General features: G+C 41.7%; 2 protein-coding genes across 3 annotated transcripts; one reads left to right on the forward strand and one right to left on the reverse strand.

The window, feature by feature from the left end:
- Positions 1–6986: 6986 nt before the first annotated feature.
- Positions 6987–9658, reverse strand: LOC103709684 (NAC domain-containing protein 2-like). The gene is made up of 3 exons (XM_008795145.6): positions 9374–9658; positions 8989–9290; positions 6987–7851 (listed from the first exon to the last, which is right to left on the reverse strand). Exons 1-3 carry the CDS (start codon positions 9531–9533, stop codon positions 7291–7293), a joined length of 1023 nt encoding a protein of 340 aa, XP_008793367.1. The 5' UTR covers positions 9534–9658; the 3' UTR covers positions 6987–7290.
- Positions 9659–14087: 4429 nt separating this feature from the next.
- On the forward strand, positions 14088–15581 carry LOC149751063 (AUGMIN subunit 6-like). Of its 2 annotated transcripts, none has more exons than XM_089928106.1 (3): positions 14088–14445; positions 14623–15078; positions 15155–15581. In XM_089928106.1, exons 1-3 carry the CDS (start codon positions 14247–14249, stop codon positions 15208–15210), a joined length of 711 nt encoding a protein of 236 aa, XP_089784232.1. In that variant the 5' UTR covers positions 14088–14246; the 3' UTR covers positions 15211–15581. The 2 variants fall into 2 exon arrangements, with proteins under 2 accessions (XP_089784232.1, XP_089784233.1); XM_089928107.1 differs by having other exon boundaries at positions 14092–14445; positions 15206–15581.
- Positions 15582–19232: the final 3651 nt, after the last annotated feature.

Consider the following 19232-nt stretch of genomic DNA (forward strand, 5'->3'; position numbering starts at 1 on the left):
TAGACTTTTGAGACTCGTAAGAAACTTTGAGATTATCAAAACTACCATATATCACACCATGCAAATAAAACCAAATGTACAATAGAAATAAAAAGTTTTAGCCGTGCGATAGGCCAAAATAACATTATTGCGCATTAATATCAAGCAAGGAACGTGTGCCATACCTCAAGGGTCAGTAGGCAAAATTTCCACATCCAAACAAGATGGCAATTAACGCTTGTACCGTTAATCTTTGAGTTGCTCTGAATGCCCCGAACCCAAGCCGAGTCAAGCAAAACCTGGTTTGGTACGAGCTGGGGAGTAATGGAGTTCAATGCATGATTTCCTTAACAACAAGAAAGAGAGAGAGCTCCAAGCTTCACCATTGTAGGGCCAAGTAGCTCAAGTACTGCCTCCATAAATGGTGTGGGAATAGGTTTATCCATGACCACAACACCAGCATGACCAGCATTATAGATGTGCTCAATTAAAATCAAATTGCCGGCTTGAGATAGACTCAAAATGGACGTCCGACCTCATGAACTCATGGAAAATGTGTGACATGCATTCATACCATGAAAAGGATACTCCTGAACTACCAAACTACTTGGTTTCTGGTTTGGCCACGTCTTCAATATATTCCCGTGAGTCAGCTGCACAGGAACCGGACTCACACTGGGGTCTGGACTCACACTGGGGTCTGGTTAGGTTCATGTCCACATCCTGCGCGCTTCGACAGTCTTTGGATTCAAAATAATGGAACAGGAACGTGCCAGACTTTAGCACTGCATGCATGTTCCAAAGCGTCACCTTTTTACGTGTCCATGAGGAGTTATCTAGTGACTGAGCTGGACATAGCAAGCGAAGCTGCTAAGTGTCTCGTACCTCACGGTTCTTGGTCAAGGAAAATGCTTGAGAATCAATGTGAAACTTTCTTGATGTGCAATTCTTCAGCTCCATTAGAGCTCGTCAGGGTCATGATCTATGATTAATGAGAAGCATCACATGTGGAGGGTCACAATTTCAAGTTCAAGCATTATTGCCAACGTTTCGTCTTTAGTGCTCGAATCAACAAGAAATCACAGTTACATGCAGAAAAGATCAATAGACCTAACGTTGTAGCACCTAACTTGCACTGACCTACTGTTGTCCATCAAGATCAACTGACACTGGACGTATGCATGTTTAATTTGACAAGAGAATTTAAGAGGAATTTGTACAAGCGCCAAAGCATATATTTTTCGTTTATTCATTTTTTATTTTTTTTCATAATTAAGAATGAAAAGATAGATCAGAAACCTTTAATTTATCTTAAGCTTTATCATCTTAGATTTTTTTTTTCCCGGCATTATACCCAGATAAATAGCTCTACATATATCATTTATAATTTATAAAGATCTCCGAGAATACCTCATATTTTTTTGAGGTAAATCGGAGGAAGTAAGAAACTTCCCCCTCTTCACGAAAAGAAAAGTTTACAACTTATTGACACCCCACGTCTACATTTGCAATCAGGACCGGCAATTCGGTCATTGGATTTTATGATAGACTGTGGTAGACTTTATGTCCTAAGACTCCAAGGTGTTATCTTGCTACTTGTCTATTAACGGAGTTCGATAGTGTTTGAATCAAATGTCAAAGTTTTAATTACCATGGGAAAAAAATCAAATATCAAGGCAAAATTGTCAATTGTCTTTCTCAAAAGGAAAAATCATCTTGCACTTAGATGTATTATTTGGCTGCATGGCGCGACCCAAAGAGCTCCATGAGCCTCCATTTTGTACACATGGAAATGGAATTCGCAGACACTCTGCATCTCCCTTCGAAATTATTGGAAAATCTTGTTCCTACGGCAATTGGTATATATAAATTAGTTAACAATTGAGGTTAGCAGGTGCTAATATTGGATTTTGAATAATCCTGTCTTTCACAGGCTCACCCACCAGAGCTGAACCTAGTCACGAGCGTATTCAACCATCAACATGATTAGGTGCTAAAAAAAAGTATCATGATGTAGTGGATGTGTATGTTATGCATGCATGAATATGATATAAATGCTCGGTGCATAGGCATATTCATCTGACATTTAGTACCTAATTACTTTCCTGCACTAGTCATTTCAATAAACTAGAATAAAGTGTACGCATGATTGATATGATAAGTTCATAAAACGTACCAGGCAAGAAGCTAAAATAGGCGTTTTGTTGTTGTGCTGTTTTATCTTCTCTAACGCACCATCCTTAGGATAGGTATGAACTATGAAGTTCCCGGTCTTTCCTGCTTGGGGAAATAGTTCTGGCACAGTGAGCTTTAAAGGCTGGTTGGGGTTGCATCTTTCGCATGAAAAAATGATTGATTTTTTTTTTCCTGATATTGACCATTCAATCTCCTCCTGCACAAACCTCAAAGCACACTAAGCATGTTCATTCATGCATAGATCTTGAATCGACCTATGGCACGATGCACCGGTGGATTTGATCGAAGGAGGGTGAATCCTTCTAAAGATATAAACCCTTTCTTTGCAAGCCTTGATGTTGCCCCTTTTATATAGCAGTTCACGGAGACCTCCAAATACAATACCCCTAATGCAATAATCGCTGGGACTGGATGGCCCAATGGGCTTTCTAGGGCTTAGTTTACAAGCATAAACCCTCGAATTAGGACATATAACTTAAAGGGGCTTTGGCTTGGGCTGGGGCCTGAGTCATACTCCATAAGCCCATTAAGCCTTTCCTTGGAAACTTCTGTCGGAACTAGTTAAAGTTGATACAACAACAAACAACAATCAACATTATGCTAAGGCTTGTTTTAAGAAGATCTAGGGCTATTCTATGTATGGTTTTCGCCTACTAAAATAGGTGATTGCGCATAACTGGGACGGCATTGAGTGGTTAAGCATTGCCTTTCAAACACCAGTGTTTAAGCATTGCTTTAGTGTGTTGGTGCCAATTGCCCATCTAGTTCTTATAGCCTATAAAAGCGGTATGGGATCCTTACAGAAGTTTTACCGTTTGCACGAACGTGAATGAAGATAAACAAGCTTTTCCTTTCTTCTACCTTGGCCTCGCCTCCTGTTGAGCAACAAGAAGCTTAGTAGGAAGGCTCGGCTTCATGTCCTTTTTTTTAAAAAAAAAAGAAAAGAAAAAAAAAAAAGGCTATCTTCATGTACGAAAGGACAAATTCCTTCCATTTGGAGACATTCTCCTTAACACACAGTTCTTTATGCACTAAAATAAGCTATTATGTGTCCATCTTCAAGCTTCCCACAAGGGCCTTGAATTAAAGATATTACAAAGTGGATGGAAAATCAAATAAATAACATGTTGATATGGTTATTTATTTTTCTTAAAAGTTAATGATTTTTATGTAAAATTAAATAGGATTACAAATAGAATCGGATATTCAGATACGGATCGGATAGTTGTCTATCCATATCCATGTCCATTTTTCTTTGATGGGTGTGGATACGGATGTGGATACCGATATTAGTCGGATGCTTAAATTTCTATCCATATTTGAATAGATTTAGATATGAAAATGAATTCGAACGAGTATCATTCGGTCCATTTGCTAGTCTTAGAATAGTTTCCTGCCATGGTGCAGACCGGGTTCGAGCTGGAAAATATAATTTCATAGTATATATAAAAAAAAAAAAAAGATTAGCCTGGGGCTTTGCATAGCTTTTCCTTGATGGGAGAAACAAAATAAAGCTAGGATCTGAATGCGTTCATGTAGTCACACTGTACATAAAAAAGTTAATAATCAGCTGGATTCATCTGGAACTGAAAGATAACCTCAGCCTCATAATTAATTTTTATGAAGGTCAAGTCACCAGGGCTTTTGGCTGAAATGGATGTGGCCTAAACAAGTACTTTTCTTATCTAACAATAGCATAACAATTTTTCTTCCTTTTTAAATTTGTTCTTCCCTCTTTACAGAGGGATTGGAAGCCACTGCTTTGAGGTTCCCTTTGTTCAATTGGCCAGCAGATCTTGACCAAGCCTACCACCTTGGTTACATGCTTATCTGAAAGCCTAATGCTTGCTCATGTGTCACATATGGTATTTGCCGAAACAGAAAATAACATGTCCCAAGATGAACTTCTTGAAGATAAATCAAACTATCAATAAAATAATGCATTTCTAATCCTTCTGGTGACTCGCCAAAGTTGTGAAATTGGGACATGATGGATTTGTTGAACAGAAATTCAATGTATGTGCGGAGATAATGTAAATTAAGTGCAGATGACTGCCCTCTGGTTGGTCACTACATCCTTGTTTCCTTGGCTGAAACACTTTTCAATTCTAAGTTGATTAGAATAACTTCTTCTACCAGCAAGTTATATGATGGTAGCTTTGACATCATTCTTATCTTCCTGGTTGTCTCTAGATTAAAGCCTCTTTCACTTCCTTTTTAAGTATTAATTAATTAAGAAGGATAGAGTGTTAAGACAAAGCAGTCTAGATTATCGCCTTCAATGACGAAACATCCCTAGAGTCTGAAAGGAATATAGTTAAAGCTGTGAGGAACAGCATTAGTTTATTGTTCATCTGATCCACATGCTGATTGGCTTGCAGGTTGCACAAAAATTTAAACAGGCAAGCCGGCACCATCTTTTCGCTTGGCCTCTTTCATGCAAATTCTTGATCAAACAACTAGTAATTATCTTAACCACGTCCAAGAGTTTATAGTCTCCACTTCTCTATTCACCAATTAAGTGAAGGTCTATATAAGTCTCTGTTCCATTTATCGTCATAAATCGACAACTTAAAGGAAAATGAAGTTCAGAAGTTCATATATGCAGACAATTATCCAGGGTAATTTTAAATCAAAGAAAGCCTTATTTGACAATATTTATGACCACAGTGAGGTTGCCTTTAAGGCAACATATATATTTGTACATACCAAGAATTACTTCGTCTCTTTTTATTTTTTTATTTTTTTTGATGAAATAGCTTCGCTCGCATAATTGCCAGTACAATCCAAATTCTTTGGAGCTGCTTCATTTGCATAGCATATAACTTGAGTCACTGCATTGGATCCCAGTGGTTTCGCGTTTTGCCCAACTAGTATATCTAACACATTGTCCACTGTAATACATGGTCTTCAGGTTTCCTTTGCTTTTACTTTCATAGTAATTATTTGGTTGTGTCACCCTAAGACAAGTGGAAAGAAGAAATGTGGTTGTAAATTAGTAATGAAAGAATAGTCTTGTTGGGTGGTTTTAGTCTCCTTGTTACCGAAGAGGAAGTTAGCAGAGGTTTATAATCTGGTTTAGTGAGAAGGGCCTAAGACCATAAAAAGGGAGAGGAGGTTTGGAATACATTATGATAGATGAAGAGGTTTCGGCATGATTTCAATCTATACGTGAGGGATGACGGATAACTGTGATCATCCATGAGAGAATAGGGATGATTGTGATGTCAGCTGAGAAAGAATTCACAGATTCTTGCGATCATCTTCTTTTCGTACGTTGCAAATTCAGAAGCGTTCTAATTATATAATATGCATGCATTAGATATGAATCTAATCATGCCAAGTTTTGGCATGTGATGAATTTGCTAATTAAATATTAAATGAATGCGTAGTGATAATGGATTTGAAGTCTTAAATATATAAATTAGCAGATGGCCCATGTCATTTGTCAGGATTCTTTGTTTATGTTTCCTTAGCTGTGATCATTGATATTTTACTCAAAGTTGATTAGAATAACTTGTGATAGAGGTTGCGGTTAAGATCACGTCAAAGCTCTTGTGTGGTGCACAAGAAGGTTTAATCTTCTTGCATCTTAAGCAGTAATTACATTAAGAACTCTGAAGTGAAATACATAAAGACGAGATTATTGCATCTAATCTGGATCCACTACTGAGGTCAACAAGTAAACCATCAAGAAACAAGCATTGTTTTGATCCTTGTTGCATTCATATGAATGGGTATACCTTACTCCTGGAAGAAGTGAAATGGGAGCGCCACCACCATAGCAGTGCTATGCTTCTACTGCACCAATTTCACAGAAACCAATTACTGTGGTCATTTTGGCTAATCCCCTTAAGCTCGTATTTTTTAACCTCTGCATTCACCTTTAAGGGAAGGGCTAATTTGTGCCTCTGCATCCATTCTCTTGTAACTGAAAGTGGAGATAATGGAACTTTAGAAATCAGACTTGAACAAACACATGTTTGCATTGACAAAGCATCAACAGCATTGATTAAAGCATTTTTTGAAGACTACTGAACTGAAAGCAACCTTCTATTTGCCAGTAGGAAGTAGCACTTTTCCTTTCTTTTTTTCCGATGAAAAACTACTTGGAGGCATCATTCTTTCATTCAAGAAACCGAATCAATACATCAAAAGGTGAAAAGATATAAAGCAGATCTTGCCAAAGTTGTGGAACTAGGGTTCGTCGAATCTCATTAGTGGTCTATTGGTGATGAAGCTTGACACGCTTTCAGTCTGAACAAACACTTAAAAGTCATCCTTTGTTTAATTACTTTATACCCCTTGTACCAATCAACTTATTGTTTTGCTACCTTTTCTTTTTCTTCTTCTTCTCTTTTTTTTTGATGTGAAACTATCTGCTACCCTTTCTTTTTCAATCAAGTCATTGATTTATTCCTGAAGAAAGGAAATAAAAAGTTCTGGCAGAAATCATTAGTTCTCGATTATTTGGTCTTTTGATCAAGTCTAGGAGAGGAAAAATAGTCCGGTCTCTCTCTCTCTCTCTCTCTCTCTCTCTGTGTGTGTGTGTGTGTGTAAGCGCGCGCGCGCGCGTTAGCTTATTCCGGATAAGAACTGCCACACCTTCATTCAAGTACCATTACTGTGCCATGCATCACGGTCCACGAACTACAGCAAACATATCAACCAGCAAAAGACGAAAAAGCATCACGCCACTGGTTTCTGTGAGGCATGTAGTTGGGACGTAAACATCCTCTGACTTTCTCACAGAAAAAAAAAAAGAAGAAAAAAAAAAGAAAAAAAAAATCCTCTGACCCTTATTTAAAAAATATAAGAAAAGTCATGCATCCATTTCAAACCACAAGATATCTACAAAAGCAATCCTCTAAGTCCCCTTAGATTCTCCTAAAGAATTTTGTGATTTTGCTAAGTCCATCTAACACCAAGCTCTCTTAAGGGCATTCCCTTTGATGCCACTCCATTCCCCCTATTGGATCTCTGTCCATAACCTCTTGAGACAAGACAGTTTCTACATAAAAAATGGCCCATCTCACTAACAAAATGAACTTTCTGTTCTTTCCATTCTCTGTTCAGTTAATATCCACGATTTATGCAAGTGTAATGTGCCTGAGTTTAGTGCAATCCCAAGTGAGAGTTCAGCAATATTTGCTGACCGAATAATGGCTGGTTCAGCAAGCTGCAGTGAGGGGCGTCAAACTGGTTGGAGAAGTTGGTGTAAATGAATGAATCGTTGCGTTTCTTTAAAGGGTTGTTTAAGAGACCATTGTTCTCCTCTGAGTGAATGTCCGACATTCTCTGGCGCTTTAAAGAGTTCCCAGCATTTGGAGCAGAGGGCTCTGCTTGGGAAAGCTGCTGAACTAAGTTGTTATTGCCACTGCTATTAACGTAGAGTTGGTTTGAGCTTGGCTGACCCATAAGGGAACCAGGGTCTGATGATCCTGGCATTTCAGGCTGGTTGTCGAGGAGGTGTGAGAATGAGGAGTAGTCTTCAAGAAATTCAGATATAGAGAAAGACTTGGGCAGCCTTAGAGGGTTCTGCTGTGTGATGTTTGTTGGGTTTGAATAGTAGTTGTCTTCGGGGCTCGAGTCGTCTTGTTCTTGATCGATTAGAGGCGGCACCGGTTCGAGATGGTTGCTCTTCTTGTAGATTCGGCAAAGGACCCAATCATCCAACTGCAATTGTAGGGAAACAGAGGAGTATCATCATTACATATGATTCAAGTTTGCAAATATAAAGTGAAGAACTTGCACTAGTTATTTCGAGCATCCATCCATATGAAGTTAGAGGTAATAACAGTAGATAACAGCAAAGCAAAAGCAGCAGCAGCAGAGCAACAACCACCCTTTAAACATCACAAATGTCTGAGTCCTGGTGGTAGGTGAGCTAAAATATGGAAAATAATTAATGAAAATTATCTATAATACACTGACTGATATTTTGGCCAGTAACTGATAAGAAACATCACTTGAAGTTCTTTTCATCAAACCAAAACTGAAAAAAATATATATGTTTTTAAAAAAACTGAGTGCATAACTGCATGTTAGCCTATTATTCCAATATCTTAATGGGTTAGAAAGCAATGAACTTGAGAACACATCCAATCTAGCTAATCAAGTAAGGGTTGTTCTTGTGTGATCAACATTTTGAAGGACATCCTTCCCACAAGGGTGATTTTGTCATTAAGGACTCGTTCGGTTAACTGGGTCAACAGAAAAATATAAAAATACTTTATATTTGGTTAGAGTTTTCAAAGAATAGGGATGAAAAAATAGCTTTTCTATAGAAATGAAATTTCTACATTTTATAAAAAAAAATCTACATGGAACATGAGAAAGTCCAATTCTCACTGGCTGAGAATTGAAATAATTTTAGTGCTCTTCAACTTCTAGATAGATTAGGGCAGTGTCTTTTTCTTTATTAAGAGTATAACAGATATTTTTACATAATTTTTATATAAAAAAGACAATCAGACATAAGCCACTATAAAATATGGACTTTTTCATGATCAATTAAACATAAAAAGTTATTTCTTTTTTTTTAAGAATCAACTTTTTAGAAAAAATATTCGGATGCGAGAAAATTCTTCCAATAAACCAAAGAAGTCGTAATATTCCCGAAGGCCAACCCTCATGATGTAGACCTAATTCAAAAAAAAAAAAAAAAAAAAAGTATCTGGAAAGTATGAGAGCTGAAAGGGAAAAAAAAAAGAGTATGTAGAAGGTATGAGAGCTGAAAGGAAAGAATAAGAAAAGAAAATGGTTCCTCAAAATAGTAAGCGAAGGAAAAGTAGGATAGGATCACTTCCTTACCCTCATGGAAGAGTCTCTAATCCTCGTGGGCTTGTAGCTATTGCTGCTCTGAGCTTCAGCAAGGCGGTACTCATGCATGATCCAATTCGTCTTCAGTCCCTTAGGTGGCCTACCTTTGTAAAACACCAAGGCCTTCTTGACACCAATATTCCCATTGCCTCTGCTCATACGGATCGGCTTATCGGTCCCGGTCGCCTTCCAATACCCAGATGCAGCTGCCCTGTTTGGCCGCATACCGTTCGGGTACTTGCGGTCCCTCGGGCTAAAGAAGTACCACTCTCGATCACCAAACATCGCCTTAGCTGAAACAAATCGAGCATCAAAATCACCAAACCATGATGATCAAGAGAAACAGAAATAATGCCACAGAAGTACTACCACTAACCAGGAAGCTCCCATGGATCAAACTTGTAGATATCGACCTCGGCGATGATCGAAACAGGGCATGGCACCGAAGCTGCTTGGTTCCTCAGGTAGTGAACTATGAGCTCTTCGTCCGTCGGGTGGAACCGAAAGCCCGGCGGAAGCAGCGTAGGGTCCGACATGGCTCGAGAGCCAATGGATTGGGGTGGTCTGGCCGCTTCTTCTTTCTATCTTCGTTTGGGTCCGGAAGGATAAAAATATAGAAGAAGCCGAGATGAGAAAGGAGGGGGGCTGAAATTTTCGGGAGAGGAGGGTGGGGGTTGCTTTAGTAGTCGCAGGTTTTTGTCGTTTGTGGAAGAAGAAAGGAGAGATTTTTTGGACAAGGAAGGTATTGATGAGTCTCTCTAGGGGCAGTGTGGGGCTAACACGTGGAGTTCGTGCTTATCGATACGTTCCCACGTGTCGCGTGAGAAAAGGGGGAGCGCCCCCCCCCCCCCCCCCCCCCCTCCCCCCCGGCGCACCGGGAGGAGAGAAAGGCGACGACATTCCGATGACGTCATCTCCCAGGTGCTGCGGACACGTGTCGACCCGAGTGGGGGTCGCAGATCCGGACAGGTTGATGCGCTTCCGGATAATCCTGGCCGTCCACGTGACCGGGTCACTGTACGTACAGCTTAATCGATCGGACTCCGGCCTTGGATCCTTATCAGGGCCCCTCCGGTGACCGGGATTTTCTCGCCGACACGTAGACCATCGGATCAGTGGAATTCCTGGAGACGGTCAGAATTCAAGCACGACACTCCACTGGGAAAATTGGCGATCATGATGTGTAAGGGTCCTGATTGGGTAGTCCTCATCAATGAGCCAAAAACCAAGGTGGACTCTTCTTCGTGAAGGCAACAGAGTTAGCTGTCCAAAATGTAGACTTTAGCATTAATTCCACGGATCATCTTTATTCCATCTTTAATTCATCTAAGCACGCGAGTTAGGTTAGGTGGACAGTTGGGGGATAACTATGTTCCGTTGGTACAAACAGTGGTCAAAGTACCAAGATTGGGTCAACAAGACACGCGGTGACGAATGCCCTTCCCGCTGATCCCATGGAACACCGAACATCCACACGCACAGGGGTCGAACATGACATGTTGACGTCATGGTACGACATAGTTCTGGTTAATCGGACACGTTGCAGTTGATCATTCGCTGCATGTGATATGTTATGAAGTGTACGGCCCGGCTGACAGGTTCAAACTTCAAAGCGTGCATGGAGCTCTCCATGTCCCATCCAAAAAGCCGAGCTTTTGGTTTAGTTAATTTTATGTTGGTGTTAATCCATGTGGCTAAACTTGACACGCTCGGAGCTCTCGAGAAGTAAAAGTGCACCTTGTGGGACTGCGGAGAATATATATATAATTATAAAGCATGGGATGCGGAGGATAATTATCTTGAGCAGTAAAAGTTGGATTAGTGCCTGTCATTAGCTTGGATGCTTGGACAAGCTAACTTGCAAGCCAATGATACCGTAAAAGGAAGGAGAGCTATCAAAACAATGACATGCATTTTAGATATAGGGGGATGAATTCAAGGGAGGTGTCATCCTCATGTCCACATATATTCTATTTAAAGCTAGCTACTCTGGGTTGTCATCCATTGATTCATGTCCGTTCTTTCGACTGTCGATCATCGAGGAATATGATCCATTGTGGACTCTAAGAATGGCGGTCATGGTGACGCTAAGGATGATGATGACTCGAAGTGAACATCTTGGAGTGACTCTATTTTAAAAAGTTGAGAATAATGCCGAAAAATATCGGTAACCACACGAATGGTTTTTGGTCATCGTCCATGCTACAGTAGGAATTAATGATGAGGATGAAGCAGAAGTTGAGAACCCTACTCTAGGGAAACTTGCATTAACATACAAGTATTAAAGGAGTTGTTGACTATCCTGGCTACAAGTGACCTTTTATTCCTTTAAATCGCTGTACGCTGCCCGCACGGAGAGCATGGCGTGAGTTGTAACACGTAAAGTACGATTAGAGGTGGTCCGATGAGTTTTGACTTGGTCATTTTATAAGAGTGAATAAAGTTTCATGACCGCAAAATTCATTATTTAAAAGGCTTCCATGCATTGGCCCAAGAATACATTGTAAGTTTTGCAGCCTGTGCATGGAATGGCGATCGAGTTACCAGTATCTGACCGGTTCAATTGCTTGTCAGTGATGTTTTGTTGGGTGATTATCTCCAAGATACATGGAGGTGGCTACGGAAGCTAAGCTAAGAATTTCAGGTCAAAGTGTGGTGGTTGGAATAGTGATCGTATGAGGTCTTACACGCAATACATGCACAAGACAACAGTTTTCTTTGGAGGTTCTTGGAATTGTCTAAAGACAAAACAGTCATATCCAAGAGCACCGAAAGCCAATCTACTTTCCCTTAGTGTCATGTACATCCTATCAAGGATCCAGCCTTTGGCATCAACAAAAGTCGAGGAGGAAACCAAGAGTAATAATCTGATCTAGAGAAAGAAGAGTAGTAGAATGCCATGCATTATCTTTCCTTTCTTTTCTTTTCTTTTTTCCCTTTTTGTAGCTTGGAATAGTGCTCCCTCAAGCATTTGACATCCTATGTGCCCATGCGATGCAAGTCCCACACTCCCTCGTTCATAAGCAGAGGGATATGCATGCCTCCCTTTTTTTCTATTTTTTTGTCGTCTGTATTTGTGCATGTCCGGACTGGTTCACCACTAAGCTGATGGATCTGGTCGAAACAATAATATCTTCGCAAGCTGTCAACTTGTTCAAACTTGCAAGATGAGATCCGTGCGGTCTTGCCCTTGCACAAGATGAGATCGAATTGGGAAAATTGTAGCAGCTTCTCCAGGACCTGCATTCCCGTGGAGATGTCCGACTGCATCCAAAGGAGGACTGTCACGAGAAATTTGATTGACGTGGAAACATGGAACGGGAATTGGTCCAACCGTGGCTCGCTACTCGAGGAGATAAGTATGGGTTCCGGTGGCTTAGTGCCGGGTCCAACTGTCCAACCCCTATCTGACTTGTATTCCCAAACTCATGGTCCAGTATGTGCACCCACCAAACTGAAACCTGAACCACGCTTGGATCAGGTTATTCAGGAATAAATCTCATTGAAGTAGACACCTATCTGATTGGTTCTAACAGCCATTATGAGATCCAATAATGGCTTAGTTCGATAATCTCAATCTAGCTAGCATCTCATGTTTGGACACAGTCGACCTCCATCCTTGCTAGGACATCAAGTACAACTTATATATATATCACTACAGAAAAAGTGGATTTTAACGACGCTTTTTTGCCGACGCTTTTTTAAAGCGTCGGCAATTTTTAGCCTAGCGTCAACATTTGCCGACGCTTTTAACAAGCGTCGGCAACAGACGACGCTTATAAGGGTCGGGGTAGTTGCGGGCCTAAGACGACGCTAAAAAGCGTCGTCGGAAGCCCACGACCTCTCCAAACTCCAAAGGCGTCGGAAGCCAACGAGCTTGTGTCAGAAGCCACCGCGCTCTCTCTCTCATCCCTCCTCCCTCAACCCAGAGATCGAAGAGAACGGAATGCAAGCATCTATTTAACCCTCCAATCCGTCGCCTCAAACCCTCCTCCTCCTTCCGAAACCCTCGACTACTGCGACCACTTCCCCCCTCCCCCTACCCCTGAAAACCCACCTCCTTACCCCCCGCCCGACCAAGCCGACGGCCAGACTCTCGCCGCTGCGGGCGAGAGGACGCCGGTCTCCGAGAACGGCCTGGTTGCCGTGACCCACAGTGGCACCGACAAGGATGTGTCCGGCGGGGAGGAGGAGATCAATAGCCGCCGCCGCCGCCGCCGCAGTCACTGGGACCCTCCGGTGTCCGGCGACAGCGCTGGCGATGGGTCTTCTGGTGGCCGAAAGCGAAAGACCCGATGGGCCGATGAGGAGCCCAAGCCGGTCGTCCAGCTCCCTGACTTCATGAAGGAGTTCGTCGCCGACCTCGACCCCGAAGTCCAGGCGCTCAACTTAAGGCTTCTTGAAATCAACCGGCTTCTTCAATCCGGCATGCCCCTCGACGACCGGCCAGAGGGCGCCCGCTCCCCCTCTCCGGAGCCAATCTACGACACCATCGGTATCAGGATCAATACTCGGGGGTATCGAGCAAGGGAGCGGCTGACGAAGGAGCGGCAGGAATTCATCTCCCAGCTCATCCGCCGGAACCTAGTGTTCAAGCCCTCGGCCGACTACCGCCCTCCCAAGCTCCAGAAGAAGTTCTATTCTGGATCCCGACTCCGCACCCCTCTCCCCCGAACCGCGGATCCTCAAGTCCCGCCTCGTCGCCGGCGAGACCCTCTACGGCCTCTTCCTCCTGCGCTCCTCCCCGACCCTCGCCGAGATCGCCGGCCTCGCCGGCTACGACTACATGGTCGTCAACATGGAGCATGGCTCTGGCAGCATCGTCGAGGCCCTCCCTTGTCTCCACGCCCTCGCCGCCGCCCGCACCCCGGCCATCCTCCGCCTTCCGGAGCTCTCTGCCGCCTGCGCCAAGAAGGCCCTCGATCTCGGCCCCCAGGGACTCATGTTCCCCGTGATCGAGTCCCCCGGCGCCGCCGAGCTCGCCGTCTCCCGCCGCGCGGCGTCCGCGGGAAACATCAGAATATGAAGATGAGAGGATATCAAGGAAAAATGTCAACTTCCAACTCGTAAGAACTTATCAATTCTCTTACTGGATGTGTCATAACACTCCGGCTTTGAATGATAGTAGTCCAATGGAGTTGTTTTAGGTTTTGCAAGACTTATATTTTGTTCGTTTATATGTTTATTTATCCTCCAACTGATCATTTTTCAATTTGAAACAGGAAAATACCAGTGATGAAGTTTCGGGGATGACTGCTAAACTCTCCTCTGTCCAGCTTGAAAAGGTTTCAACTAGTCCTGCTTTGAAACTTCCCCAGTTATTTAGTTTAGCTCCAAATTCATTAGGGAAAGGCATGCACACACCAAAGCGACATGCGTCAGCTACCCAATCAAACCAACAAAGTCTGCCACCCTTTACAAAAGCTCAAACTGATAGTGCAACACAAGGTTGGCACCTCTGGTTGTCTGACTACTTGAGTATTTTCCCATAAATATCTGCTGAATTTTAAGCTTCTTTGCTTGTTTTCGTACTTCTCTAGTTTTCTGGTGATAAGGGCATGACCAATCTTCTGTATATTATTGTTTTTCTACTCAGTTAATTCCTTTCTTTTCCTGTTTTCACAGATAGTGATGGTTATCATGCTCAGAAACTTAGGTGTTCTGTTCGTGAAGCTGCATTGCCAAGGCTATCAAACAATACAGAATGGTCCCAAGAGAAGAGCAGTGATGATGGTCCTGAGCACTTCTTCATGCCTCTCTCAACAGGTCTTTCCCGAAAAGAGGTAGATGCCGTTCCAAATCGAAGAAAACAGCAACTGGTTTTCTCTCCACCAGAAATCCATGTCTCCAGGAATACAAAAGATCTCCCTTCTAACACCAGGAGCCAGTTAAATTCAGTGCAAGTTAAGTCATATAAATTGAATGGACTTGACGATTATAAAAAACAGGCAGAGCTACTTCAGCCAGCCCTTGGTAATGCATGGAGCACATTTACCGACATTGATGATATTCTGGATCAAGTGTTCTCACCTCCATTGCTACTGGAATCATGCTTCCAGGATACATACGAGGACTTGCTCGGTAGATATAACAATGCCCTTACTGTTTTCTGCAATGATTTAAGTATCATTTTTTTAATTAGTTGTGTGGCACCTAGACTCATGCAGGAGTGTTCCTGCTGTGTCTCTGTTTTGCCCTTATGATGTAGGGTGATGTGAAATTCGCAGAAGTTCTTGAGAAAATGGGAGCCAAGGTTACATGGACTGAGAACAGTGTCACTGTTACTGGTCCACCACGAGATCCTTCCAAGAGAAAAAACTTGCGTGCCGTTGATGTAAACATGAATAAAATGCCCGATGTTGCCATGACCCTTGCTGTTGTTGCGCTATTTGCGGATGGTCCAACAGCCATTAGAGATGGTAAGTTTTAGCTTGCACTCTTGCAAGCTTATAACTTGTTCATATAAATTGGTATCTGAAATTAGTTGGCAGTGATTTGGAAAGCAGTCATCTTATAGCTTCCCTTTCTTAATTTTATGTATCCATAGAATGTCTTATCTTTTATTATAATTATTATTTTTATTATGATTAGGCAGCACATATTTTTTGACCTTTATAATTTACATTCGTATTTTTATTTTTTTTTAAAAAAAATAGCAATCCCCGACGCTTTAAAGCGTCGGCGAAAACGAAAAATAGATTGGGCTTTATCGACGCTTTAAAGCGTCGGGAAAGCCGTTTTTGCCGACGCTTTCTTTAGCGTCGGCAAATCCCTGTTTTTGCCGACGCTTCCTCTTAGCGTCGGCAAAAACCGGACCCACGCCCACCTGCCCGACGTCTGACCCACGCTTTGGGTCGCGTGGGCTGGGAATTCGCCGACGCTTATAAGCGTCGGTAGAGACCAAAAAAAGCGCCGCGAGTTATTCCTTCTTTTGTAGTGTATGGAGCTACATCTCAAATTGAAAGCCAATCCATGTGGAGATTAGGTTGAGCTAGACGTGCATTTGACCTGACCGGCACAATTTTAGCTGAAATCACCCATTAGATGCGGTTCGGGCTGTATCTTTCAAGCGAAAGAATGATTGATCTTCTTTCAAAATGTCGGCCGTTGGACCGCATCTTGCACAAATTTCAAAGCACTCCAAACTCTTCTATTTATCTGCTTGCACAGATTTTGAAGCGATCGTTGCATGATCCAATATTAGATTTGTGTGAAGGTAGAGGTATCCTTCTTTCATGTGAATGATACAACCCCAATCCTATTAGATGATGGTCACTCAATACATAATTAGATGTGAGGCCCAACCTTACTCGGCCGGCCTATTGGCCCAGCCCAGTGCCAAAACAGTGGCTCGAAGGAGGCCAATTTCAGTCAGAAACAGGGCAGTGCCCTGGTAGATCGCAGCGGCAGAGGAGGAAGAGTCCTCCTCCACCACAAACGACATCGGAGGCTAGGATAAGCCTAGCCTCCACTGCTATATAAGACCCTCCCAACTCCCCTTCAAGCACCAACAACGATCGTCGACCATCGTCGCCTCTTTTCGCCTCTTATGTGTCACTGATTTTTAGTCACTATGCTCGCCAAAAATTAGGACCGACGATGTTGACCGAGCCAAGGTAATGCTTTGACCCTCTTCCCCATTCCTTGTTCTTCTTCCCATGACCTGAAGTAATGGCCGTCGGCAGCCAAAAGTTGACTGGATAAAGATCCTCTATTTTGCCTCTTTTTCTCTTATTTCGACAATGCTCGTCATCGGCATCCATCGCCGAAGCCATCGGCCGCTTCCCCATATTGGTCCATAGTCAAAGCTAGGCCTCCAGCCACCGACAAGCGGGTTGGAATCCGAGTACACCGAGATAAGAAATCATTTCTGTTCGGCCCTTTTTTTCAGATCGATTTTGGCTGGCCGCCTGCTGCCGCCGACCGCCCTCCACTACATGTCTCCACCGTTTGCTACCACCTTGCCAAACTACTGTGGTCAACCACCAGTCAAAGCCTCCTTCATCCTTTATTTTGCCAAGAAAAAAAAGAAAGAAGATGAGAAGAGGAGCAGGAGAGAGAGCCATCCCTCTCTAGTTTCTCTCTCTTATTTTCTCTCTCTTCCTTCTCTCTCATCTCTCTTTCTCTCTCTTATTTTTCGCTTTCTACTTGAACTTTCTCTCTCTACTCTCTCTAGGATAGTTAGATCCAGTAGGGACTCTTCACAGTGATTTTGAATTGACTCTGGTGAATGCCTTGACCTAAGGTTGTTGGGCGGTGCGTCAGCCCCCACCTTAGCTCCTGCCAAATACTGTTAGATTTAATCATCTCGATTCTTGTTGAACCATCTGTATTCTAATACGAGCATGATTCGATAAATTTTACTTTGATCAGACTAACCTGGGTGTCCAGCACTTCCACTTGGTCAGCCCTGTGAGGGTGTTAGAATTAAAGTTTTTTTAATAATTATGATGAAATTTTAATAAAAAAATTAATTTTTTGATATTAGGCTCTAAGAAGGATTTTTGAGGTTACTTGGATATGTTAATTAGATTGCATTAGCAAGGTAAGTAATGTTTCATTTTTTTTCTAAATTTATTAGCAATCATTAAATTATTTTATATTCATGATTTTGAGTGGTATTATTCATGATGAATAAATTCGATAGATAGTATATTATTATGTAATATATTATTTTTAAATATTATGATGATATATAATCTTATTATAGATTTGATTGTTTGATTTGATATCTCATGATTTTAGAATTGAAATATGATATTTAGAACTATTTAAATTTTGACATGGCTATATTGAGGACTTCATCAATGGGGCTAATATATTGGCATGTGATTTGTCCTGAAGGTTGTATCTAAGATGATTAATGATATACCGCCAGTAGACTAGCGGTTCTGAAGGACTTTGCTGCAAAATAATGCGCAGCTCACCGCAAGAAGATTAGTCGGTGTTATGACCCTGCCACAGAATGATATGTTTATAGTTTAGGATTAATATGATAAATTGAATATTTGAAAGAATTTGAATCCATGAATAGAATTTAATATTTTAAAAAAGATTTGATTCGTATATTAGTACTGTATATATGCTTATTTTCTGTAAATTATTATCTATTTGATTATATGATTTGTTTAGCTAAAGTGATCATTGCTTACTAGGCTATCTAGCTCATTATATGATTTCTTATTTTTTTTACATATTCAAAGAACTAGCATACCGAAATTTTTAATATAGGAGAGCGACTAACAAAGGCATAAATTATCTTAGAATAGAGTTTATTTCAAATTAATGTGCTACCCCAGAATATTGTTAGAATCGTAACACATTTAAAGATTGAGTTAGTTATTGAAATAAAGTTTGCATATTATTATTTAAATTGTTCCGCTACACATTATGAGATTATGTTGAGCATGCATGGTTGTGGGGAGGGTTCCCTAGAGTATGCGGCAATTGTCATGGCCCCAGTTCGTAAACTCGAGTCGGGGGGGTGTAACAGGTACCTTCATGTGAATTAGCTTGATAACTTGTAAAAAGTGATGATTTCATGCATGTCATCATTGTGCAAGCACAAAGCTAATCTTCTGTGTTGTTAATTTCCAATTGTTTCTGTTTATAGAGGTTGAGTGGTTTACACTGTGCCCAAAGTAATAAATCGATGGCTGAGACAATTATTGCGCGTAGGATTATTCTTTTACCTTCCGGAGTAGCGTTACCTCTCAATAAAGGGTGGCCTGTGGAATTGTTCCAAGCGTGCAAATTAACTTTTGGAAAGAAGGATGGATAGGTTTGATAGTTTGGTAGTGTGGAATGGAGAGTAAGGAATTTGGCCACCGGAAAAAAGCAAGCCTGGTATGGCCTATGGGCCGCTTTCTTGACCAAAGCTCAAAGAGCTTATGCGCCAAATTTCTTATAGAAATATATTCTTGCGAATGATTTGAATTTAAGAAACTAATTCGTAGTTTCCTCCGATTTTGTTGAACGGACCACCCTTTTTGAAGTCCTACCAATCCGTTCCTTGTGTTGAATTGTCCATCCCTAATGCAAGCTCCTGCAGAGGGACAAAAGGGCCAGATAGGATAAAAAAGGGCAGTTTCTATGTGCTCAATATCTTTTGCAAAGGCCAACATGACCAATCTTGGTTGGCCTGATTCTTTTCCTCTATTTCTTTCTTTGAAAAATCCGGTATGAAAATGATGTGATCAAGTAATTTTCGGCACTGCTATCCTATATTGCCTCTA

This window comes from Phoenix dactylifera, chromosome 17, assembly GCF_051530095.1.
Source record: "Phoenix dactylifera cultivar Ajwa chromosome 17, Ajwa_hap1_PhDact_Kaust_v1.1, whole genome shotgun sequence".
Classification (NCBI taxonomy): domain Eukaryota; kingdom Viridiplantae; phylum Streptophyta; class Magnoliopsida; order Arecales; family Arecaceae; genus Phoenix; species Phoenix dactylifera.

What these genes read in the sequence shown, in the direction of transcription:
- LOC103709684 (XM_008795145.6), bottom strand. Translation starts at nt 9,533, where the DNA reads ATGTCGGACCCTACGCTGCTTCCGCCGGGCTTTCGGTTCCACCCGACG. An exon ending in TGATCCATGGGAGCTTCCTG is followed by an intron (nt 9,291 to 9,373) that starts GTTAGTGGTAGT and finishes GATTTGTTTCAG; the next exon opens with CTAAGGCGATGTTTGGTGAT. An exon ending in TTAGAGACTCTTCCATGAGG is followed by an intron (nt 7,852 to 8,988) that starts GTAAGGAAGTGA and finishes CTACAATTGCAG; the next exon opens with TTGGATGATTGGGTCCTTTG.
- LOC149751063 (XM_089928106.1), top strand. Translation starts at nt 14,247, where the DNA reads ATGACTGCTAAACTCTCCTCTGTCCAGCTTGAAAAGGTTTCAACTAGT. An exon ending in AACTGATAGTGCAACACAAG is followed by an intron (nt 14,446 to 14,622) that starts GTTGGCACCTCT and finishes CTGTTTTCACAG; the next exon opens with ATAGTGATGGTTATCATGCT. An exon ending in TACATACGAGGACTTGCTCG is followed by an intron (nt 15,079 to 15,154) that starts GTAGATATAACA and finishes TGTGGCACCTAG; the next exon opens with ACTCATGCAGGAGTGTTCCT.